General features: G+C 40.4%; 1 protein-coding gene and 1 long non-coding RNA gene across 2 annotated transcripts; one reads left to right on the top strand and one right to left on the bottom strand.

Moving 5' to 3' along the window:
* On the top strand, nt 1-20395 carry CNRIP1 (cannabinoid receptor interacting protein 1). Its single transcript, XM_082672623.1, has 3 exons — nt 1-538; nt 2629-2779; nt 19384-20395. The coding sequence occupies exons 1-3, from the start codon at nt 360-362 to the stop codon at nt 19546-19548; spliced, it is 495 nt and encodes a 164-aa protein (XP_082528749.1). The 5' UTR covers nt 1-359; the 3' UTR covers nt 19549-20395.
* Nucleotides 12863-17884, bottom strand: LOC309833843. Its single transcript, XR_014297822.1, has 3 exons — nt 17652-17884; nt 15046-15243; nt 12863-13271 (listed from the first exon to the last, which is right to left on the bottom strand). It is a non-coding gene; the product is annotated as an uncharacterized lncRNA (long non-coding RNA).
* Nucleotides 20396-25162: the final 4767 nt, after the last annotated feature.

The following is a 25162-nucleotide window of genomic DNA, read 5'->3' as shown; positions in this document are numbered from 1 at the left end:
TTAACTCTCTCCCACCCAGCTGCGCTGAGCAGCCCGCGGCCTGCGGGCCGGAGCGAGCCCCTTGGTGCGCGGAGGGCGAGGCACGGGAAGCGGGGGATGGTGGAGCTCGGGACGTCGGAGCTGTCCCTGGGGCGCGCTTCCTCGCCAAGGGGGGCGGGGGGTCACAGCCTCGGGAGCTGCTCCTCGGAAGCCGGGGCTGACGGCCGCGACGGCTCGGGCTCCTAGCCGCAGCCTCTCTCCACCACCTCCCTCTCCCTCCGCTCGCTTCCTCTCCGCCCACCGCGCTCTAGCCGCCGGGTCGCAGCCAGCGCAGTCCTCCGCCCCCCCTAGCCGCCGCGCCCGCCCTCCCGCGCCCAGCCATGGGGGACCTGCCGGGCCTTGTGCGCCTCTCCATCGCGCTGCGCATCCAGCCTAACGACGGCCCGGTCTTCTACAAGGTGGACGGGCAGCGCTTCGGCCAGAACCGCACCATCAAACTGCTCACGGGCTCCTCCTACAAGGTGGAGGTGAAGATTAAGCCCACCACGCTGCAGGTCGAGTGAGTGCGGGCGCGCGCAGCGGCTGACCGGCCCCACTTGGGGTACGCGGGGTGGACCGAGGCCCCCGGGACAGCCTGAGCCTCTCCTGGGCAACTCTTGCCTCGCACCGCGCCCAGCGGGCCCAGGAGGTTGGCGGGGAGGAAGTGGGGGGCGGGTATAAGGTCAGCTCCCTGCACCCTAGGTCCCGTCCTCTGCCTTACACTACTGTCTCCGCTGTTCTCGCTTCCCTCCACGCCTCGCGGGGTGGGATGTTTAAAACAGCGACAGGAAGCCAGGGGTTGGGGGCTTTTTCTTTCCTTGTAGAATTTTCATCCCTTCTGTGCAGCCATCGGCGCGGACCCGCAGGCGGCCGGGGTGGGGCAGAGGGGAGAAGCTCGCCGCGGGGTTCACTTACCGCAATCTCGGTCCTCTGCCCCGTTCTGTGAGGCTGAAGGAAGGAGAAAGGCTGAGGAATGAGGTGTAAAGTCGGGGGCGGGTGATTATTGGGGCTCCCTGAGGGATGCTCCCCACTCCTCCATCAACCCTTATGAGCCTGGGACCCCGGAACTGGAAGACCAAGACGGAAGGCAGCCTCCTCTGCTTAGGCCTAGTTTCCCGGTTTTCCTTGCCTGGTGTTTTTCTTTTTCTCCCGAATTGTCTGTTCAGCCTGGTGATTAGCAACATCCTGACAACAAAAGGATGGTTTTTTTATACTTATTTATTCGTGGCAGGTTTATCTCTTCTCTGCTACCAGAGGTTGATGCATCCAGTAGGCTCTGGCTGGCAAGTCAGCGTAGGAGGGTGCAGTAGCTTATGGGGAAGTATCCAGGACTGGAACCCTTTACCTCTCAGCTTCCACGTAAGCATGGTGTAAAGTCCAGTGTGGAAAGAGGAAATAAACCATCCTATACTGTATCTACCTTTGGCTGAGCTTGGGAGGTGGGGTGGAGAGGGCTTTGACTCCACCTGGCACCTTTTATAGCTTAAGTGTCCTCCAGTAGTTGTTAATTCAACAAACTTGTATTGGCCTTCTAGATGCCAGGCTCCAACTGAATGACCTAGAGCCAAACCTGAGGTGTGTCTAATGCTCTTGGTCCATTTACTTGTCCCCATCACTGATAGCTCCAAGCACCCATTATCCTCACATTCCCCAGTGTTCTGTGCATCTGGTTATAATGCAGACTTTTTCTTTCCCTTCTTTCCTGGCAAAACCCCTTCTACCAAGTTATCTGTTCTATTTCCTTCAAGATAGTTCTCTATTTTTCAAGTGAATGTAAAAACAAATTTGTGTTAATGATAAAACTATTTTTTTGGGTTACACTTTAATTTTATCAAAGTTTTTCAGTGCCCTAACCCAGTGGTTCTCAAACTTGAGTCTACGTCGGAATCACCTGGAGGGCTCGTTAAAACACATGTGGCTGAGCCCCATCCTAGATGTAGTAAACTCTAGTTTACTATATCTAGAGTGGAGCTTAAAAATTTGCTTTCTGATGGTTGGCAGGTGATACTGATACTGCTGGTCCAGGGATGACACTTTGAGAACCATTACCCTAACATGAAGAAATGATGCCAGTGAGAATTTTTGGTGTGTGGCTGGCTTGAGGAAGAGTACCCCAAATTATGGGACCCCTGATTGTTGGAACAGAAGAAAAAACCATTAGAGAACTAGTTCAGTGATTCTCAATCCTACCTGTGCATTAGAATCACCTATGCAACCTTAAAATAAATTTTCTAGTGCCCAAACCACACCCCAGACCAACTGAATCCTATTCTCTGGGGTTTGAGATGGGGTGGGTATAGGTAGGTTTTTAATAGCTCCACAGATGAGAAACTGAAGAGGAAGACCATTGACAGAGTATAACTCAGCCTTGTGCAAGTACTTTGGATGAGAATACCGATGTCAGTCCAGAGAGATTAAGTAGTTGACCTAGGGTCACATGACTGGTTAGCTGGGGAAGTCAAGCCCCCTAAACTCTCAGAACTTTCTACCACACCACAGTGTCTTTGTTAGCCACACCCTATGGGGTTTTTGCCTGGAGTTGTGGTCCAGACCAGGACAGGGCGCCTAAGCTAATTCCTACCATATGTGGTCAACTCAAGTCCATTGCAGGAACATTTCCATTGGTGGTGTGCTTGTCCCGCTGGAACTGAAGTCTAAAGAGCCTGATGGGGACAGAATCGTATATACAGGAACATATGAAACAGAAGGTGTGGCCCCAACCAAGAGTGGAGAACGGCAGCCCATCCAGATCACCATGCCGGTAAGGCCTGCCTGGGATTGTGGAGTGTGGTGCCAAGGCAAGTGGAAACCATAGAAAAGAAAATACGAAACATTATTTCAATTCATGGTTTCATGTTCGAATATATTTGTTCATAATGTCCAAGTACAATTAATTAAATGATCCATGCTTCTCCAGTGATCGGTTTCATAGTAATTTCTTATGTGGCAAAAATTTAAGTCTCTCCCTACATTTTTGTAATCTGTTCCATTGATCTGTCTACACTTATGCCAAAGCTGCATTGTTTTAAATACATTGCTTTGACAGTACGTGTTTGTGTATTTTGTAATTGGTCACCTTACTGAACTTGCTTACTAAAATTCTTCATTCGACGATCTTGGGTTTTTCAGGTAGACAGTCATAATCTACATATAATTGTGTCATTTTTTGATTTTTTTTTCTGGCCTTCCTGCGTTGGCTAATGTTTCTAGAATAATGTTGCCTACTAATAGTGGTAATCCTTGTCTCCAGGGTTTCACTGTTAGATACAACGTTAGTTTCAAATATTTATTATGTTAAAGCATCCTGTTTCTAGTTCACTAAGAGGTATTTTTTTTAAATTGGGAGGTGTGTGAATTTCTTCTAATTCCTTTTCCCATCTACGGAGATAGTTTTTCTTCTTTGATATATTAATGGAATAAATATAAAATATACTTTGAAATACTAAACTTCCATTTATTTCTTAAAATAAACACTACTTAATGTCATTTATTATTTGTAATATATTACTACATTCAATATGCTAATATTTCATTTAGGGTTTTAAAATTTTTGTTTGTTTGGTTGATTTATCAGCAAATATATAAGGATTTCCTATATATGTCAGGCACTGGGAGAAGAGTGGTGAACAAAATAGATATCCCTGGCTTCATGGGGCTTCTTATCTAGAGGAGGAAAACATACTTTATACATGATTGTCAATAATAAAGTAGATAATTGTTATTAGACAAAATGTACTGAAACAGTAGTGGTACCCTTGGGATATATACCAGGGGTCTTAGTCTAGCTCAAGATTTAGGGGATGGCTTTCTTGAGAAAGAACTAAAGACATGTAAGAGTTGAGGGAAGAGGGAGCATTTGAGGAAAAAGGAGGTACAAGGATCAACAGCTGGGGGAGAGCAGAATGTGTTTCAGTGAATGAGTAGAAGCCCTGTATAGCTGGAGCAGACAGTGAGGCAGAGACTGACTCAAGATTAAGACAGAGTTAACACAACAGTGTAAATCAACTATACTCCAATAAAAATTTTAAAAATTAAAAAAAATAAAGATTAAGCTGGAGAGGAAAGTAGGGTTTAGATGTTACAGGACCTTCTTTCCTTATTGAATTTATCTTAATGCCTGTGGGAATTCATTGAAGGTTTGTAAGTCAACTTTGATAAGCAATTTACATACAAATTGTATGTAAATACATTAATACACCAATTTAAAGTATTCAGTTACATAGATTTTAACTACTGTATAATCACCACCCCAACAAAAATATAGAACATTTCTGTCATCCCCAAAAATTCCTCCAGGCCCATCTGTAATCGATGGCCCCAGGCTTAGCCCTCTCTGACCTTTTTGTCTCAATAACTTAGTTTTAACAGTTCTAGAATTTCATGTAAATAGAATTGTAGCATTGTGTCTGACTTCTTTCACTTAGCGTAATGTTCTTGTATAGCGTCATTGTAGCATAATGTTGTCACATAAATAGTTGGTTCCTTTTATCACTGAGTAGTATTCCATGGGAAGGATATACTACAGTTGATTTGTCCCTTCACCAATAAATGAACAGCTGGGGTGTTTTCAGCTTTTGAGGTTATGAATAAAGTTGCTATGAATATTTGAGTATGAGTTTTAGAGTGAGGATGTTTTCATTTCTGTTGAGTAAATACCTAAGAGGAGATTCGAGTCACATGGTAAGTACATGTTTAACCATATAAGAAATATCCAGACTGCTGTACCATTTCATATTTCAACCAGCAATGTATGAGAATTCCAGTTACGTTACATACTTAATTATATATCAATCTTTTAAATTTGGAAATGCAAAAGACCTAGAAGAGCCCAAACAATTTTGTTTCATGGTCTATAATGTAGTCTTTAAATCAGATAGCCTAAATCTTCCCTCTTTGTTTACTCAGTTATTTTGACTATTCTAGGCCCTTTGCATTGTTATATAGATTTTAGAATGAGCTTGTCAATTTCTCCAAAAAATGGGGTATTAATTGGGTTTGCATTAAATCTAAATGCCAGTTTGGAAAGATTTGACACTTTACTGTTGAACCTTCTGATACATGAATATATCTGCCTATTTAGGTTTTCTTTCATTCATCTCTATAATGTATTACAGTGTTCCCTGTACAGATTTTATACGTACTTTGTTAAATTTACCATTAAGTATTTCATATTTAAATGCTACTATAAATGGTGGTTATTACTAGTATGTAGAAATAAAATTGATTTTTTTCTATACTCATCTAGAATCCTGAGGCCTTGCTGATTTCACTTATTAGTCCTAATAGTTGTTCGGGATTTTTTTTTGTAGAATCCCTAAGCTTTTCTATGTATGATACATTTTTTTTTCATTTTTTTAAAAAATATTTATTTATTTTTTTTGGCTTTATCGGGTCTTAGTTGTGGCACGTGGGCTCTTCGTTGCGGCCGGGCTCTGTAGTTGTGGCACACGGACTTAGTTGCCCCATGGCATGTGGGATCTTAGTTCCCCGACCAGAGATCAAACCCACGTCCCCTGCAATGGAAGGCAGATTCTTAACCACTGGACCACCAGGGAAGTCCCTCATTAACATTTTATTGAGGATTTTATATCTGTGTTCCTGAGGAATATTGGTCTATGGTTTTCTTTTCTTGTCATTGTCTGGTTTTTGGTATCAGAGTAATAATACTAGCTGCATAAAATTATTTGGAAAGTTGTTCACTCTACTGTTTTCTGGAAGAGTTTGTATAGAATTAATATTATTCTTATTTAATGTTGGATAGAATTCACCAATAAAAGCATGCATTTCACTTTGTCTAAAGGTTTTTAGTTACAAATTCAATTTCCTTAATTGATATTGGGCTATTCAGGTTTTATTTCTTGAGTTAATTTTTTTTTTTTTTTCTTTACGGTACGCGGGCCTCTCACTGTTGGGGCCTCTCACTGTTGTGGCCTCTCCCGTTGCGGAGCACAGGCTCCGTACGCGCAGGCTCAGCGGCCATGGCTCACGGGCCCAGCCGCTCCGCGGCATGCGGGATCTTCCCGGACCGGGGCACGAACCCGTGTTCCCTGCATCGGCAGGCGGACTCTCAACCACTGCGCCACCAGGGAAGCCCTGAGTTAATTTTTTTTTATAAATTTATTTATTTTTGGCTACATTGGGTCTTCGTTGCTGCACGCAGGCTTTCTCAGTTGCAGCGAGCGGGGGCTACTCTTCGTTGCGGTGCACCGGCTTCTCATAGCGGTGGCTTCTCTTGTTGCGGAGCACGGACTCTAGGCGTGAGGGCTTCAGTAGTTGTGGCACGCAGGCTCAGTAGTTGTGGCTCGTGGGCTCTAGAGTGCAGGCTCAGTAGTTGTGGCACACGGGCTTAGTTGCTCTGTGCCATATGGGATCTTCCTGGACCAGGGCTCGAACCCGTGTCCCCTGCATCGGCAGGCAGATTCTTAACCACTGCACCACCAGGGAAGTCCCTTGAGTTAATTTTTGTAATTGGTCTTTGATATCATTCATTTATTTCAATTAAATTGTCAAATTGTTGGCACAAAGTTGTTGGTAATAATCCTCCACCATTCTTTGATGTCTTAGGATCTCTAATGATGTCCACTCTTTCATTCTTGATATTAATAATTTGCCATGCCCCCCCCCCCACCAACCAGTCTAGCTAGAGATTTATCAATTTTATTGGCTTTTTCAAAAACCCAGCTTTGTTTTCATATGCTCCACTGGCCCATTTTTCTGTTTCATTGATTTCTGATCCTATCTTTTTTTTAAAGTTAGTTTTTATTTGTATGTTTGTTTGTTTATTTATGGCTGTGCTGTGTCTTTGTTGCAGCCCATGGGCTTAGTTGTGGTATGTGGGATCTTAGTTCCCCGACCAGGGATTGAACCCAGCTCCCCTGCATTGGGAGCCTGGAGTCTTAACCACTGGACCATCAGGGAAGTCCCCTGATCCTATCTTAATTATTTATTTCCTTCTTTTGTTTGCATTAAGGTATTTTAATTGAGGCTATACACACACACACACACATATACACACAGAGTAAAATGATCTCTTTGTATATTGTACAGTTCGGTTTTCCATAGTTGGACTATATGCACCAAAGTGTGCATTTCTTTGAATCTTTTCTTCTTGGGGCTCACTGAATTTCTTGAATCTGTAAGTTAGTGTTCTTCCAAATTTGGGTATTTTTAACTGTTATTTTGTTTCAGATTTCTTTTCAACTTTATTCTTTTCTTGTAGTTCCTCAATTACACATTGGACAGCTTGGTATTATCCCACAGATCTTTACAGTCCTGTCCAGTTTTCTAAAAGAAAAGAAAATTGGTTGTTCAAATTAGATCATTTCTATTGATGTATACTCAAGCTCGGTGATTTTTTTTCTTCTGCCATTCCCAGGCTACTCTTGTGTTTATTTTCTGAAATTTTTTCTGTCATTGTACTTTTCAGCTCTAGAGTTTTTTATTTGTATTTTCTATAGTTTGCATCGCTCAAGATTCCCTATGTTTGCTCATTGAGACCATGTGCCCCTTTACTTCTTTGAGCATATTTATAATTGCTGGTTTGAAATACTTGTTTGGTAGATCCAGTATCTGGCCCCATTTAGAGTAGGAATGACTTTTTTTCCTGAATGTGGGTCATGCTTTCCTGTTTTGTTACATGTTTGATAATATTTGATTAGAAACTAAACATTGTAGATAATATATTATTGATTCTAGTTTCTTTTATTCTTCTGAGGATTAGTCTCTTTTTAAATTCTAGCATGCGGTAACATTGCTGGACTCAAACTACAAATTCTGTCTTCTCAGCAGGGTAGCAGCTGATATCTCTGCTTAATTTTTTTCAACTTCCAGTTGCTGCTTTTCTAGCCTGGTTCCCTTGTTCCAGTGGAGTTTAGCAGTCAGCCAAGGAATTGGACAGTTTATACTAAGATTTTGGGATCCATCCACCCTGAGGTTTCTCTAAATTTCCAGCTGCTCTGCCAGTCCTGAGCCCTTTGCTTTGATACTTTCAAACCAGTAAGACTCCAACTTCTCAGGTTTGGGAATGCATTCAATTAAAAAAACAAAACAAACAAACAAAAAAGTGAACTTACAAATCTTATTCAGCATAATTTTCTCTTTCAAGAATAAAGTCTTCTCTTAGACGAAACCAACCCTGCTGACACCTTGATCTGGGACATCTAACCTCTCAAACTGTGAGACAATAAACTTCTGTTGTTTGGAAAAGAAAGAAAAAAAAGACTCTACTGGTTTGTCCGCTTTTTCAAGCAGAAAAAGCCCCCCTCCCACCAGCCCATACAAGCAGTTAGGGAAGAATTATGGCAGAGTTATAGTCAGATTTTGGGTCTCACCTCTTCCGTAGCTCTCTTGTTTCCAGGATTTTCTCCCTAAATTTCCAGCTGCTCTGCCATCCCTGAACACTGTCTTCTGCCACTTCTAGCAGATAAAGCTGCCATTTACTTGGGCCAGAACTGCCGGGGGATTGGGGAGTAACCTCAAGCAAAAAAGCCGCAGGGACAATTCTTAACTGTTATAGTTGAGATCTTTCAAGGGTAACTCTGGTTTCTGTCCTGCTTTTAGTTGCTTTTTAAAGCCTTCAAATAGTTTTTGTTTATATTTTGTCAGATTTTATAATTCTCTATGTAAGTTTCACCCACCAACTCCCCATTTTTAAAAACATTTCAATGTAGGACTTCCAGTTCCTGATAATGTGACAAGATTTGCATGTTGTTAAAATCGGTCTAGTAGCAATATGTAGGAGATAGGCAAAGGACAATTAGAAGGTTCTTCACCATTTAAGATGTGGTGTTAGGGTTAATAACTTAATAAAATGAATTGGGCACGTTTTCATAGTTTGTGCTCTGAAACAATTTACATAGCATAGAATTTAGCTGTTACTTGAAAGTCTGACAGAATTTCCCCATACAAGTCAGGATCCAAAATAATGGTATTTGGAAGGAATATCCCTAACTTTCAACTTAGTCCATAATGTTTGCCTTTGGGGGGCTTTGAAGATTTTACTGAGTCAATTTTAGTTGTTTTTCTGAGGAAATCATCCATTTCTACAGAAACACGTTTTAAAAGGTATTTTTAGACTTCTAGGAAAATATTTGAAGATCACACATCCAACAAAGGACTGGTGGATCAAAATAAATCTCTTTTAAATCAAATAAGTGTCCTTCTACCATAGTGTATCGAGAATAGCATATGTAATTAGAGTTGAAAGGAAACATTAACTCGAAGCAGAACTGCAAATACTAAAGTTATTAGAGGGCTTCCCTGGTGGCGCAGTGGTTGAGAATCTGCCTGCTAATGCAGGGGACACGGGTTCGAGCCCTGGTCTGGGAGGATCCCACATGCCGCGGAGCAACTAGGCCTGTGAGCCACAACTACTGAGCCTGCGCGTCTGGAGCCTGTGCTCCGCAACAAGAAAGGCTGCAATAGTGAGAGGCCTGCGTACTGCGATGACGAGTGGCCCCCGCTTGCCACAACTAGAGAAAGCCCTCGCACAGAAATGAAGACCCAACACAGCAAAAATAAATTAATTAATAAAAAAATAAAGTTATTAGAATTTTATTTTTGTTTATTTTTTAAAATTTTGTTGAAGTATAGTTGATTTACAATGTTGTGTTGATTTCTTCTGTACAGCTAAGTGACTCAGTTATACATATATATAGATATATATATTCTTTTTCATATTCTTTTCCATTATGGTTTGTCACAAAATATTGAATATAGTTCCCCATGCTATACAGTATGACCTTGTTGTTTTTCCATCCTATATATAATAGTTTGCCTCTGCTAATCCCAAACCCCTATTCCTTTCCTCCCCTACTCTCCCTCCCTCTTGGCAACCACAAGTCTGTTCTCTATACCTGTGAGTCTGCAGTTTCATAGATGTGTTGATTTGTATAGTATTTTAGACTCCACATATAAGTGACATCGTATGGTATTTGTCTTTCTCTTTCTGACCTATTTCACTTAGTATGATAACCTCTAGGTCCATCCATGTTGCTGCAAATGGCATTATTTCATTCTTTTTGATGGCTAAGTAATATTCCATTGTGTGTATGTATGTATGTATGTATGTATATATATATATATATATATATATATATATATCACATCTTCTTTATCCATTCACTGTCAATGGACATTTAGGTTATTTCCATGTCTTGGCTATTGTAAATAGTGCTGCTATGAACATAGGGGTGCATTTATAATTTTCAAATTATAGTTTTGTCTGGGTATATGCCCAGGAGTGGGATTGCTGGATCATGTGGTAGTTCTATTTTCAGTTTTTTGAGGAACCTCCAAACCATTTTCCATAGTGGCTGCACCAGTTTACATTCTCACCAACCGTACAGAGGTTCCCTTTTCTCCACACCCTCTCCAGCATTTGTTATTTGTAGACTTTTTAATGATGGCTATTCTGACTGGTATGAAGTGGTCCTCATTATAGTTTTGATTTGCATTTCTCTAATAGTTAGTGATGTTGAGCATCTTTTCATGTGCCTATTGGCCATCTGTCAGAATTTTAATGAGAGCCCAAGGGCCAGTGAGCTAACTTTAAGTTGTTCATTCTTTCACTGAACTGGTACTGAGCACTGGGTCAAGTGCAGGAGTGGTCACCATAGATGAGACTGTACCCCATCTTCCAGATGGTCACAGAGCAGGAGAACAGACCTCCCCACCTTCTCCCTGGAACCAGTATGGGCTGAGGGGACCAGAGGTATAACTTGCTCTGGTTTTAGAAGGGTGGAGTCATACTTCTTTTGCTATAGGTGTAAACAGAACCCTAGGGAGGAAGATTAACTTATTTTAGAAAGAACTCAATTAAACACTTCTTAATTGGATCTGTAAAGTGAGAACTTCTACATAATTTTGAATGAGAATGAAACAAAGGTATTTTTTTAATGTGAGAATGATTTAGACCGAGTCATGAAACGAAAGATTTTCTTACTCACCATAAGTCTGGATTGCCTGTCCAGGCACGGCTAAAAGGTTGGAGAGCCTTTAGATGCGTTGGGAGGATGTTGTAGTGACAAGGATCTCCATGCTGTAACTAATGAATCCTGAGTCCCAACAGTAAAACCTAGATTCTTCCATGTAATTTCCACTCTAGAAGAAGCAGGTGATTGATAGTTCATTGTTCCAACAATGATCGCACATCATTTGGTTTGAGCATTGGCCATGCATTTGTATCTTATTTGTAATAGGCTGATTCTAAGGAAAACGATTGAAATTAGAGGTTTCCTGATCATGTCAGCAGCTCTTATGTTAAATTCAAATGTTCATTCTAGTGGTGAAGCTTTCAGCTAGCCTTCATCATTATCCTACAATGTTTTTAAGTTACCAATATTTCAAACTTAAGTTTTAAAAAGTATGGACATACCCCACTCTCACAGACAACACCAAAACATTGAAATATCCAGGTAAATGCAATCAATTAAGCAGGAAGTTCCTGGATTATTAAATTTACATTCTTTACCAAGGGAAACATCAGTGCTATGGGTGCCTGAGGAAACGTCTGGAATGTCAGAATTAGAACTGGAAGTTATGAAGGTATTGGGATGCCATCTACTTCTGTAATTAACTGTGATTCCAGGCAAACCTTCGTTCAATGGGTGTGTTTCCTCAATGCAAATAGGTGGATTCCACTCTCTGATGACTAAGACCACTGTCAGCCCTAACATGGTGTGAAAATTACAAACTTACCTTTAGGGGTGTGGTACTAATTATTTGCTGAAGAAAGTCAGATTCTCAAATACTGTCATTTAGGATCACACCAAATAGGACTGAAATCCCACAAATTTATGTAGGATTCCTTTCTGGTTGGGCACAGACTCACAGAGAAGTGTGGGGATGCATCCCAGCATTTCAAGGGCTTTGCATGATTTTCTTAAAAAATTGTAAAATATCATGGCAAGGTTCAGAAATGTGCATAAACTTTTAAAGCACCAGTAATCCCTACATTTTGATATGGCTCATTTTCAGATTACCTTCCACATATATACATTCTGTAGTTGCAATAGCTTTTAATACATATTTTGTACAACTTCCTACATATTCATTTTTATAATTTTAAGGGTGACATAAGACTCTATCACAATATATCATAATGATTACACTCTTACCCAGATATTAGATATATTGATTGTCCCATCATAAAAAGTGCTATAATGTAAAGTTTTGTGCATATAGTTACCTCAATCTGAGTAAAAATACTTGGTCAAAAGAACTGAATCTTTATGGCTGTTCCCACATATGGCCTTTTTGGTGGTTCTTTTTTTTTTTTTTAAGGTGTACATACTATTTTACAATGTTACTAGCAGTAAAGTCTACTGGCTTTGTTAAAATTATGACATCATTGAGAATTACTTTAAAAAATAGATTTTCTATTCTACGTTTCACTATCACAAGAATGAACATTTCTACTTGTTAATTTAATTTTGTTTCTTGTGTATATTATTCTTTCATGTTTCATCAATACTTCTGTTGGAAATTATTTTTTAAAAAACTCAGACTCCTAATAAAGGTAACCAATCTGTCATATTTCTCTCACTATCGCTTTATTTTTATTTTCCATTGTGTAGAAATATAATTACATTAAAAATTTTCATTTTCTGTTATGATTTCTTCTTTTAAAATGAAGACGGTTATTTTTTCCATAGAGTTGACAGTCTATTTTGGTTTTCCCATAGTTTTGGATTTTATGAGATTTAACTTTCCTCTTATTCAAACTTGATTTATATGTTTATACTGTACATCATTTTCCAAAAGATTTAAACTGGTATTTCGCGTGTTATGAGTCCCAGCAGCAAAGCCTAGGCTCTTAAATATAATTTCCACTCTAGAAGAAGCAGGTGAACGATTGTTCCAACAGTGATCGCACAGCTTTTGGTGTGAGCATTGACCATGCATTTGTATTTTATCTGTAATACTTGATTCTATTACAATTGAAATTAGTATTATTTTTAAAAATTTTTATTCATTTATTTTTTGGCTGCATTGGGTCTTTGTTGTGGTGCACGGGCTTCTGATTGCGGTGGCTTCTCTTGTTGTGGAGCACGGGCTCCAGGTGCACGGGCTTCAATAGTTGTGGTGTGCGGGCTCAGTAGTTGTGGCTCGCAGGCTCTAGAGCTCAGGCTCAGTAGTTGCGGCGCACGGGCTTAGTTGTTCTGCAGCATCTGTGATCTTCCTGGACCAGGGCTCGAACCTGTGTCCCCTGCATTGGCAGGCGGATTCTTAACCACGGCGCCACCAGGGAAGTCCTAGAATTATTATTAATTGAAATTAGAGAAGGTTTCCTGATCAAGTCAGCGGGTATAACGTTAATTGAAAATTTCATTCTAGTGATGAAAGCCTTACATATGTTTTAACACTATTTTATGACTTTTGTCAAGCTTAAGTATTGTAAATTACAGACACAACCACTTTCACAGGTAATAAGGAAGTCTTGAGATCCCCAAGTAAATGCAGTTAATCAAGTAGGTGAGTCCAGCAAGGGAAGCTGAATTAAAGGTGCACCAAAGCAACTTCTTAGGAGTCTAAGGTTACCTCAGAGTAGTTTGTCAGATTTTTATAAATCATTGGCTAAATGATGCTAGGGTAATTGGCTATTTGGGGGAAACATCACTGCTGTTCTTTCTGGATGCCATACTTCAAAAAGATATTTCAGATGGATCCCAGGGTTATCTGTAAAAAGTCAACTTCGTAAAAAATCAAAATGAACAGAATTAATCTAAAACCTTAAAGAAATGGAAAAAATCCAAAGGTGAAAATGGAAAGCTTTGATGACATAAATGTAAAATTCCTGTTAAACATTGTAAACAAAGTTAAATTTTCCTTAAAAGCCAATTTAAATTAAAAGGCAAACGATGGTTGGTGAAAAACTTATTTGTAACATGGATGGTTAAGCTGTGTTGCCTCGATTTGCCACTGCGCCACTAGGGAAGCCCCAAGATGCTTATTTATACTGATTTTATTTACTAAGGAAATAACATCATGTCTCTATCAATATAATCTCATTCTGTGCTCCCAAGTCAGTGGATTTCTAAGTGACTCTATTCTTGGTGAATTTCACATGTCTCCAGTGGATTTGGGTGGAATGGTGAGTAGAGAGAAGTACTCTGGGGATTCTAGGGCATCTGGTTGTAAGACCACCATGGAAATTGTTTAACACGAGTTCTTCAGATTCCTCATTTGTTACTGAGCAAAACAAATGAGTCTCCTCTCTTTGGAAGCTGATGGGTTCTCTTTCACATGGGTTGTGAAATAAAAGTCTACCAAACCTTGCCACTTATAAGAACACTAAGGCAAATAAAATGTCCAGGTACGTAGTAGAGTGTCAGTGTCAGAATAGACTGGGTGGCTTAAACAGCAAATATTTATTTTTCACAGTTCTGGAGGCTGGAGGTCCAAGATCAAGGCTCCAGCAGACCTGGTATCTGGTGAGAACAATCTTTCTGATTCACAGACAGCTGCTTTCTTGCTGTGTTCTCACATGAAGGAAAGCAGAGAAAGAGAGAGATCATCCCTCTCGTGTCTATTTTTATAGGGAACACTAATCCGATTCATGAGGGCTCCATCTTCACACCCTAATTACTTCTGGAAGGCCCCACTTCCAGATACCATCACGTTGGGGATTTAGGCTTCAACATATGAATTTTGGGGAGCTACAAACATTCAGTCCATAGTAGTGTCCTAAAGCACTCTACACACGGCAGTTCATAGATGTTCTTCTCACTCAGGGACAAAAAAGAAAAACCGTTCAGTACCTTTTAGCTCATTTGCTTATATAAATAATTTGGTACATTGATTATAGTGTCTAGATGGGAATTAGGAAACCTAGCTTCTTGACCTGCCTCTAGCATTAGCTGGCTGCACAGTGTAGACCTAGGCCAACTCACTTAACCTCTCTGAATATTAGTTCTTTCATCCTTAAAATGGAGATGTTACAACCAGTCACAACACCAATGTGCAATGACATATGTGAAAGTAATTGTATTAAAAAAAAAAAGAACTATTAAATGCACAGAATTATACCATGTATAATTGCATAACCTGGGAGCCTGCCCGGGTAAATTTTCCTTGGAAGGCACAGATGGGTTGGGAGGGAATGGAGAGCTTGTAGTTGCTTCCTCTGTTCTTCAAGAGTAATGTCAGCTTTGGATAGCACATCTGTTCTTAGCCAGAAGAGAAGAAATCCTGAGTTAGGTAGAGAGATGCCCAGGAAATAGAACTCTAGAAGGAAGAATAGGAAGAAGGTTAATGGGAAGTTAAAACAACTAAGGTGTGGGAGAGAGGAAGACATATGCCTATTTAGCAGTTAAGTTTACTTTAGTAAGACCTTGGGTCCAACATTAATAACAGAGAAACAAAGTAGAAGCACCTAAACATCCCATATCTTTAGCTGTGACTTGCTGTCAACAGACTTCTATTTTGGTCTTCTGTGTTACTGAGAACTCTTAGATTGAGACTTTATTAATTTTAAGGTCATTCAGGTGTAAGTGTAGTGCCTTAAGGCTTTTTGTTTTGTTTTGTTTTTTGCCTGTGGTCGTGATCATCTTTGTTTGTTTGTTTTTGTGACCAACTTTTATTTATATCTGTTTCAGAAAAGGTATTGTCTTTCCCACTTACCTAGCCTGATATCAAACTGCTCCCTCAAAAGTTTAGCTGGTGTTTGTAAAATATTTTTATAACTTAATTTAATTCAGTTGCACTTAAAATGTACAGTGTCCTGTGCTGGTCAAAAATAATAATAAGTCATCTTGGTGATTTGTAAAATGAGATATCAGTTTGTTATTACCACCATTACCCTATTGTAAACAAAGTTGTAATATTTTCATTAGCATATATGTATCCTTAATAGAATTTATTAAATCCCTAGGGTTCAAGGGATATATATGTTCATTTTTCAGGGGTGATAGATCCATTTCACCACTTAAAGTATTCTTTCTGATTATAAAAGTAACTATTTATTGCAGAAAACCTAAGTAGAAAAGATATAAAAACAATTTCTTAGAGAGCTATTGTTAATATTTTTTCATTTTCTTTTCTCTGTACATCTTATTTTGTATATTTGAACTCATAATGTATATAAAGTGTTTTAATCTTTTTTCTGTTAAAATTGTAATCATTTTCTTTCATCATTAAAACTAAATTCCTGTTTAGTGATTATATAAATTCATAGTACAGATATTCCACCATTTTCATAATAATTTCCTAAAGTTGGATGCTTAAATTGCTTGCAGTATTTGGAAATGTTTGCTAAGTTGATAGGTGAATAATATCTCTGTAAAGTATGTATTTCTTTAATTACTAATAATATTACATTTGAATATTTTTCAGATGTTAGCCAAGTTTTTAATGAACTGTCCAGTTTTATCCAAATGTTCTTAGTAGTTCTTACTAGTTAATTCATATAATATTTTATATTAAGGATATTAGCTATTCGGTAATACTTGTAAATACTTACAATTTGCCTTAACATGTTTTCTGATTATAAAAGTAAAATTCAATCATTAAATTTTTAAAGTACAAATAAGTACATAGAAGAAAATAAAACTTATTCCATCAGCATTCACGTGTAATTTTAATGGAATTAACACTAGACAGTCTTGTTGGTACTCTGCTTAGTTCAGGTGACAATATAGAATATACTAGAAAAATTTTAGTAAATATTTACATTTAGAATTGTTACATAGTATTCCACTATACACATATGCCATAATTAATTAAGGATGGAAAGTTAGTGTTCAATTTTTCACTACTCGAAACCCTGTGGTATTCTTAAGGTAAATTATAAGTGAAATTACTGGACCCAGGTATGTTCACACCTTTACTTGATACAAATTACCCTTCCGGAAGGCTATGTAATTCAGTTCCCACTGGCAGTGTTCAGAATACCTGTTTCCTTGGTGCTCACTAAAAATCCATAGTTCTAATTTTTAATCAACTTTGTTGTATAGTTTACATATAACAAATGTACCCATTTTAAGTATACTGATCAATGAGTTTTTTTTAACATCTTTATTGGGGTATAATTGCTTTACAATGGTGTGTTAGCTTCTGCTTTATAACAAAGTGAATCAGTCATACATAAACATATGTTCCCATATGTCTTCCCTCTTGCATCTCCCTCCCTCCCACCCTCCGATCAATGAGTTTTAACAAACACATACATATACTCTTGTAACCACCACCCCAATCAAGATGTAGAATGTTTCCATTACCCCAGAAAGTTCCCTCTTGCACATTTTCATCTATCATCAATTCCCTCCTCCTACCCCAGGTAACTTGGGTAACCACAGATGTTTCCTGTCAGCATAGATGATATTCTATCACTATAAATTATATGGAGATATAAAATATATGGATATAAATGGAATCATATAGTACATGTATTCTTTGGGGTCTAGATTCTTTTGCTCAGCATGTCTTTGAGATCCATCACTGTTGCTGCCTGAATCGGTATGTTCTCTTATTGAGTAGAAAGCCATTTTACTGATGTACCAAAATGTGTCTATCACCAGGTGAATGATGAAACATTTGGGTTGATCCCAGGCTGGGGCTTTTGTGAATAAAGCTGCATATATGTGCACAGGTCTTTAAGCTACGACTCTCTAAAAAGAGATCCTTCATTTTCTTACCTGGGAGAAGATTTGTGGACTCTAGGTACATCACCTACTGTTTCAGGTCAAGCAGATTTCTCAAAGGCAAGCCATACCTTGTTTTAGGGTCCGATTAGCAGGATGAGGCAATGGGGCAGGCTATGATTTTCAGAGCATCTTGGAAGGCTCTCTGGGGAGCGCCTGATCGCCCTCCTCCTGTAGCAGCCGCAAGCATAAGGCTCCTATTGCTCACAGCCCTCCCCCACGATGTCTTCTGGCTCCTGACAAGTCTAAGAACCCTGCTAAGTCAGGCCTGGCCTCTTCCCATGACGGGGGGTGGGTCAGAGGAGAAAATAACGACAGGCATCATGCTGTTTACTGCCACATCCCCTAAATAGCTCCAGGAGGCAGTGGCAGGGCCAGGCTCCCCTACAGGCCACTTGAGCCCCTGCCCAATGGCCTCTAGGGTATTCTGTGCCCTCTTCTCAGCTACATGAGAATTGTGTGCTCAGGACTCCGTAGAATTCCGTGCAGTGTTTGCAGGGCCTACCTTCTGGAAGTAGAATGCAAACTTCTTGAGAGCGAAGGATCATGCCTTATACAAATTTTTCTATGTACGAGGCACACAGTAGGTACTCACATAGGGTTTTGGGTAATGTAAAATCAGAACCTGAGACATGGGCATGGCTTATAAACACTCAATAGTGTTTGAAAGCTAAAGTAGGGTCTTTAACAAACAAATGCTTCCGATAACATAGTTTTCCCTGGAATTGAAATTAGTGATGGAGGGCAGTTGTAGCTTTTGTTTCGTGTTGTTGTGCACATGTTATTTTGTACAGCTATTTTTCGTAAAAGAAACCAAAGACAATCATTAAACACCATTCCCTCTCTTCTCTTCCCAATCTCCCTTCTGTGGCAACCTCTGAAATTCTGAGATTCTAAGAGAAGTTTCCAGAACCTAAATATGGGAAGCAGATACATTTGGGGAGTTATTTGTATTAAAGGCAATATGATAACAAATGCCATGAGTGGGATGGGAATAAGATTTTACAGAGAAATAAATGGTTTACAGACAGCTTTTCAGGAAAATCTCTCTCACAATAAAGGAAGATAGTTCATTAGAGTAAGGGCCTAAGCTTTCAGACCACAAGAGCCTGGAGTGATGACACAGATTACACCTCATTACACAGTACATCTGTTACTAAGTCTAAAGTCACTATGCTCGCTGCATGACAGGCAGTAAGTCGGGAGACAAGTTATTGGGGGAACTTTATTTGGAAAACCAGCAGACTGAGAAGGTGGCCGACTAATGTCCTAGAGAACCATCTTACCCCAGTCAGAATTCAGGCTTCGTTTATACTAACAGGTGAGGGGCAGGGGTGAAGGGGGAGTTGGTTGGTGTAAACTTCTTGGTGCCGGAATCCTTTGTTCTTGCAGCTGTCCATGTAGGTCAGGTCACGATGTTCCCGTAAACCTCCAACAAGACAAATGTTATTCTCTGTTCTGCACTTTTTGTCTTTATATGAATGGGAAAGTGTTGTACTCTTAAAGGTCAGAGCCTTGAGAATGGGCCGTCCTGTATATTGCAGGCCATAGGCAACATTCTTAACTCAAAGCAAAAGCAATAGAATACAAAGGTTGAAGTAAAAGAAACAGATCTAATATGGAGTCAGATTTGTTCTTCCCTATTATATCTCTTTCACGAACATCAACTCTTATGTTTGCTCATGGCAGAATGAGGTTTTGATGGGGCATGTCTCTCTTCCCTCAGTTCACTGACATTGGGACCTTCGAGACGGTGTGGCAGGTCAAGTTTTACAATTACCACAAGCGAGATCACTGCCAGTGGGGAAGCCCCTTCTCCGTCATTGAGTACGAATGCAAGCCCAATGAGACCCGCAGTCTCATGTGGGTGAACAAGGAGTCCTTCCTCTAAAGATGGCGCTTTCTGATGCTGTTGGACAGTCTCTTCAAAGATCCACTTTTAGATAACCCAGCACAAGCCTTCACCAAGGCACACCACTCCGTTGCTGTCTCCCATTGGGTGCCAATTATCTACTAGCCCTGATTATTCTGAATGTGTAATTCCCCTCTGATGCGATGTCCCTGACATAAAAGGTCATGATGTACCCTGCCCAAGAGACTCCCTTTCTGTATTCTGTGTTGGTGTTCCTGCCTCCAGTTGCTCTTGCTCATGCTGGTGGCCACTTGGAGGAGCTCCGTGGAATCCGCAGGCTGTGTCCCACACTTAACTTTTCCACTGAATGACTGTGCTCTTTTGTTTCCAAGTTGAGTGCTTCCCTCTTTTTTGTTCAATGTTAAATAAAAAATAACAGTGTGCTTGGGTTCCATCCCAAGTGTGCAAGGGTAACATGTAACTTGGGATGTTTTCCATCTGTGTCAAAGTAGCCTTTGTGAAAATGTGATGCAAACAGCAGTCAATGGGACTCAAGTGTTGTGCTTTCTATAAACAGCTCGGCTATTTCAGGGAAGAATAATGACGAAAGAAAAGGACAAATATTTAAGAAGTGTTTGTAACGTATTACAACTCAAATAACGTAAGATATTGTGCTGTGGCCTAGTGGAAGTGGGAACGAGCCTTGTGTGGACCACTGTTAAACAAGGTGACCAAAGTGACAGGGTTAACTCTTTGGCAAGTGACTGTGGTGTCCAAACAGGCATGCTGATGGCCTCCCTACATTCCCCTCCACTTGAACTTTGTAAAACTGTGTATGGAACTATAATCAACTTTTGATATTTCTTAATAAAGGCATTGAAAATCATCCCTGACTTGCCTTCTTAATTTGGGCAATATCTGTCTAGCAGGTGGACCTCTGCTCCAGGCCAGCTCTACTAAGATTGCTACTGAATCCAGGCAGGTACCGCTCACCACACGACAGGTCGGTAAATCAAGAGATGAGGTGGAGGGGCACAGAATAATGCCTTTATTCGGAAAGCCAGCAGACCAGGTAGATGGTGGACTACTGTCCCAAAGATTAGAATTCAGGCATCTTTTATATTGAAAGGGGAGGCGGTGTGGCTGTTTGTTGCAAACTTCTTGGTGCCGGAATCCTTTGTTCTTGCAACTGTCCATGTAGGTCAGGTCACGCTGTTCCTGTAAACCTCCAACAAAACAAATGTTATTTTCTCTTCTGCAACTTTTTAATCTCTCTATGATTGGGAAAGTGTTACACTTTTAAAGGTCAGAGCCTTGAGAATGGGCTATCCTGTATATTTCAGACTATAGGCAACATTCTTTTACCAAAGGTGCAGAGCCAGCATGACCAAGCACAGGCAACAGAGCACAAGGATTAGAGCTAAAGGAATAGATCCAATATGGAGTCAGGTTTGTTCTTCTCTGTTACAAGACCGCCATCTATGTTGCAGGGTGAGGGGGATATACCTGGAGTAGAAATAGCACACTTAACTCATAGATCAATTCTGACCATTAAACAGGGAATACTCTACCGGCTGCAACAAAGCTAGCACAGGCTTGGGCTCTTGGTGGACAATCAAAAAATGCTTGTTCCTATCCTCTCTCCATTCCTCCTTCCAGGGTGACCACACCCCTATCAGCCAGCTATATAGCTGAGCAGCTTTAGGATGTGGTGCTGTAACAGTGCATGTGCATCAGGATGGAGACCTCCTTGCCTGCTCCCAGGCACTGCAAGGTACCTGGCACAAAGCCTGTACTCCATGTAGATTGAGGATGAATTCCCTAAGAAGCAAAGAAACATTCTCTTGAAAGGTAACAATATTGTAATGTTCACTTGGGAAGCACAAATCCTATTGGGTTGGAAAAAGTTAGTTGGGGATTTGTTTTTTTGTTGCCTTGTGAACCTTCCATGTAAGAATATGCAAGGTTAATGGGACTATTGCAAAGAATCAGTTTCTTGTGGAAATGAATTTGGAAGGCTGGCCCCAAACCCTCTGCACCTGTGTTACTTACCTGCAATGAGGCTGTGCTGCCAGCAGGGCACAGTAATGCCTTGGATTTGGGCTAATCACGAGCGGTGTTAAAAGAGAGGAGTATGCTTCTCAATTCGCTTGTTTTTCAAAAACGATAGTGTCTATTAACTGTAGCTAAATATAAGCGCTAATCTGCTCCTAATTACTGTATTTTAAAAGCCAACACTCTTCAAACACTGAGATATTTAAAGCAATGGGTTTACCGTAGACAGAGGCTTAAGTTTTATTCCAGAATATCCAGTGGAAATGCAGTTATTAGAAGGTGGGCAAATGTGAAAACTACATATCTTAGCCTATTGAAACATTTGATGAGTAAATATTTTCATTTGGGAAACAAGGACTCTCAAGCTAGTGACTCATCCATCAGAGTCTTAGTATTTGCCTTGAGGGGTGGAAGCAATATTGCGGCTTTTGCCCATTTCCATTTTTGAGTTGGGAATGACTTAAGGCAGGGCTGGGGGAAACATGGCCCATGTCACTGGACACACCCTCCCACCGAAGAGCCCCAGCCCAGAAGCTGGAGTATCGAAGTCCCGGAGACACACTGGGTGAGTTCAACTGCTCACCATCATTCTTCTTGTGGGTAAGATGAGTTCGGCTAGTAGACTTCAAAAGCACATTAAGACTTATGGTTTGTACCTCTACTTTATTCTCCTTATTTTGTTTAAATGTGTGTGTGCGCGCATGTGTGTATGTTTCCCTTGAGGCTAAGAGGTAAGGTTGAATCAAGGGAGGTGGGGAGGGGATGGAGATGAAGTAAACAGGAAATCTTAACAGCTAATCTGCCACCTTAAGTGATCTCTCCTGGCATCTACTGTTCTACTTATGATTGGACTCAAGCCCAGTCTCTCTGGCTACTTCTCAGCATAGCTCTCCTCCTACTTCCAGATTCAAGTGCTCAGCTATATCAAGCTGCTGAGTTGTAACTTTGCCCCTCAGCCATCTGGAAGGCTATTTTTATACAAGTTGTAGCCATGTCTCTCTACTTCTAAGCATCGGGTGGCTACCCAGAAGCTTGAGGAACTAGGCCATCCTTCTAATTATTATGATGACTGAAACACTTTGGAACAGGTGGGAGAGTAGAAATGCCTTGAATTTCTATTTTGTGACACCTTGCTTATTGAGAAGTCACTTATCCAACCATCTAAGCCATCCAGATCCCAGTTGAGAACAGAAAACATGCCAAAAAGTAAAGATCTCTGTCACAGATGTCACCAAGTCCATCCACTAAAGGCTTGGGTCTTCACTCAAAGCCTCATGACTCGTATTTTAAAGACGGTTCTAACTTATAAGGTGATCTAGTGTCTGGCTCTTAGGAAATTGGATGCAGAATAATTAGAGGAAAGAAGGCAATTTGTAGAGACAGATATACTGAAAATAAATTTTTTTTCACAGAGAGAGGACCAAGAAAAAATGTTGAAAGAAGATAAAATAAGTCAAAAACTATAATAGATAGGGACATAATCCTGAATTAAACCACAATAGTTTCTGTGGATATCAAATAAAAATTGATATACATCATCATGACTCTTATTTAGGAAGATTATCCATTATTTTCACAAATGTTTCATCATGACCCAGTGTTTAAGAGTTCAGATTCTGGAGCCAAGATGCCTCAATTCAAATCCTTGTTAACTGTGTGACCTTAGACAAGTCACTTAATATCTCTGCGCTTACATTTTTTAAACTAATTAATTATTTTTGGCTGCGTTGGGTCTTCGTTGCTGCGTGCTGGCTTTCTCTAGCTGCGGGGAGAGGTGGCTACTCTTCCCTGCGGCACGCGGGCTTCTCATTGCGGTGGCTTCTCTTGTGGCGGAGCACGGGCTCTAGGCGCACGGGCTTCAGTAGTTGTGGCACGTGGGCTCTAGAGCGCAGGCTCAGTAGTTGTGGCGCACGGGCTTTGTTGCTCCGTGGCATGTGGGAATCTTCCCAGACCAGGGCTCAAACCCTTGTCCCCTGCATTGTCGGGTGGATTCTTAACCACTGCACCACCAGGGAAGTTCTGAGTTTAAAGTTTTTCATTTGGAAAATGGAGATAATAAAAATATTTACTTTAAAGAGTGGTTGTGAGGATTAAATACGTTAATGTAGATAAAATTGTGGCTGGCACATAACATTATTACTTGGTACATTTTGTTTAAAAAGTCAGAGAGGACAAAATACATTTTTAAACAAAAGTATTAAAAATGCAAAGAGGAAAACTGAAGGTGTTTAAAAGAATATTCCATGCATGGGTGATGGTCAAAGCTTGTGCTCTGGTCTTATACAAAAAATGAAGAAGAAGAAGAAGATGATGAAGGAGAAGGAGGAAGAGGAAGATGAGGGGGAGGAGGGGAAGGAAGGAGAGGAGGAGGAGAAAGAGAAGGAAAAGAAGGAAAGAGGAGGGGGAGGGGGAAGAGAAGGAGAAGAAGGAGAAGGAGAATGTATGTAAAGACAATATTTTTAATTATTTAAAAATAAATAGTTTGAAGTAATGTATTTTAAGGTATGTTAGGGAAAGACTTTCTCCACAAACAGGTTTCATACGCGCAGGCTCAGCAGCCATGGCTCACGGGCCCAGCCGCTCCGCGGCATGTGGGATCCTCCCGGACCGGGGCACGAACCCGTGTCCCCTGCATCGGCAGGCGGACTCTCAACCACTGCGCGCCACCAGGGAAGCCCATAGAGTCTCTTTTACAAAGACCCAGTTCTTAATAATATGCAAACATCCGGACAGAATCAGAGAACTTAAAATCTGAGAAATGTCAAGAGTGATGTCAAAAGTTCTATTTGTTATTTCTTCTTTTTTTAAAAACAAATTTATTTATTTTTGGCTGTGTTAGGTCTTTGTTGCTGCACACCGGCTTTTTCTAGTTGCAGCGATGGGGGGCTACTCTTCATTGCGGTGCACGGGCTTCTCATTGTGGCGGTTCCTCTTGTGGAGCACGGGCTCTAGGTGCACGGGCTCAGTAGTTGTGGCTCACGAGTTCTAGAGCACAGGCTCAGTAGTTGTGGCGCACGGGCTTAGTTGCTCCGCGGCATGTGGGATCTTCCTGGACCCGGGATCGAACCGTGTTCCCTGAATTGGCAAGCACATTCTTAACCACTGCGCCACCAGGGAAGTCCCTATTTGTTATGTCTTTTAATCCTCCCAACAGCTCTGTGAGGTAGGCAACGCATGTCATATGTCCGTTTTACAGAAGAAAAATGTCTCAGATTTTGAAAAATAAGGCTCAAGTTTAAACAGCTGATTTTACAAGAAATGACTTTATTTGACTCTCAGTTTTCTCGTTTGTGAAATGGTGACAATACTATCCACTTCAGAGTGTGTTAGGATTAAATAATGTCACAAGCAAAACACCTTCCTTCTCTTCTCCTCATCACCCTCCTTCTGATGCTTTTTATTTAAAACGACTTCATCCTGTGCCCACACTCCCGCCGTGTTTGTTTTTTTAACCGGTGGTTTTGCCTTCCTTTATTTGCAGTCTACTAGATCAATGACTTTCCCCCCCCAAAATTACTGTGAATTGATTAAGTCTATATAGATGATTCTAAATTATTGTCAATAAATAAAAGCATTCCATTTCTAGAAACTCTGTATT

This window comes from Grampus griseus (genome assembly GCF_964374135.1).
Source record: "Grampus griseus genome assembly, chromosome: 15".
NCBI classification, from domain to species: domain Eukaryota; kingdom Metazoa; phylum Chordata; class Mammalia; order Artiodactyla; family Delphinidae; genus Grampus; species Grampus griseus.
The sequence above is the reverse complement of the archived record's forward strand: the minus strand, read 5'-3'. Positions and strand labels throughout refer to the sequence as shown.

Coding starts and splice junctions, on each gene's coding strand:
- CNRIP1 (XM_082672623.1), top strand. CDS start 360: ATGGGGGACCTGCCGGGCCTTGTGCGCCTCTCCATCGCGCTGCGCATC. Junction 539..2,628: donor CCCACCACGCTGCAGGTCGA/GTGAGTGCGGGC, acceptor AGTCCATTGCAG/GAACATTTCCATTGGTGGTG. Junction 2,780..19,383: donor CCATCCAGATCACCATGCCG/GTAAGGCCTGCC, acceptor CTCTTCCCTCAG/TTCACTGACATTGGGACCTT.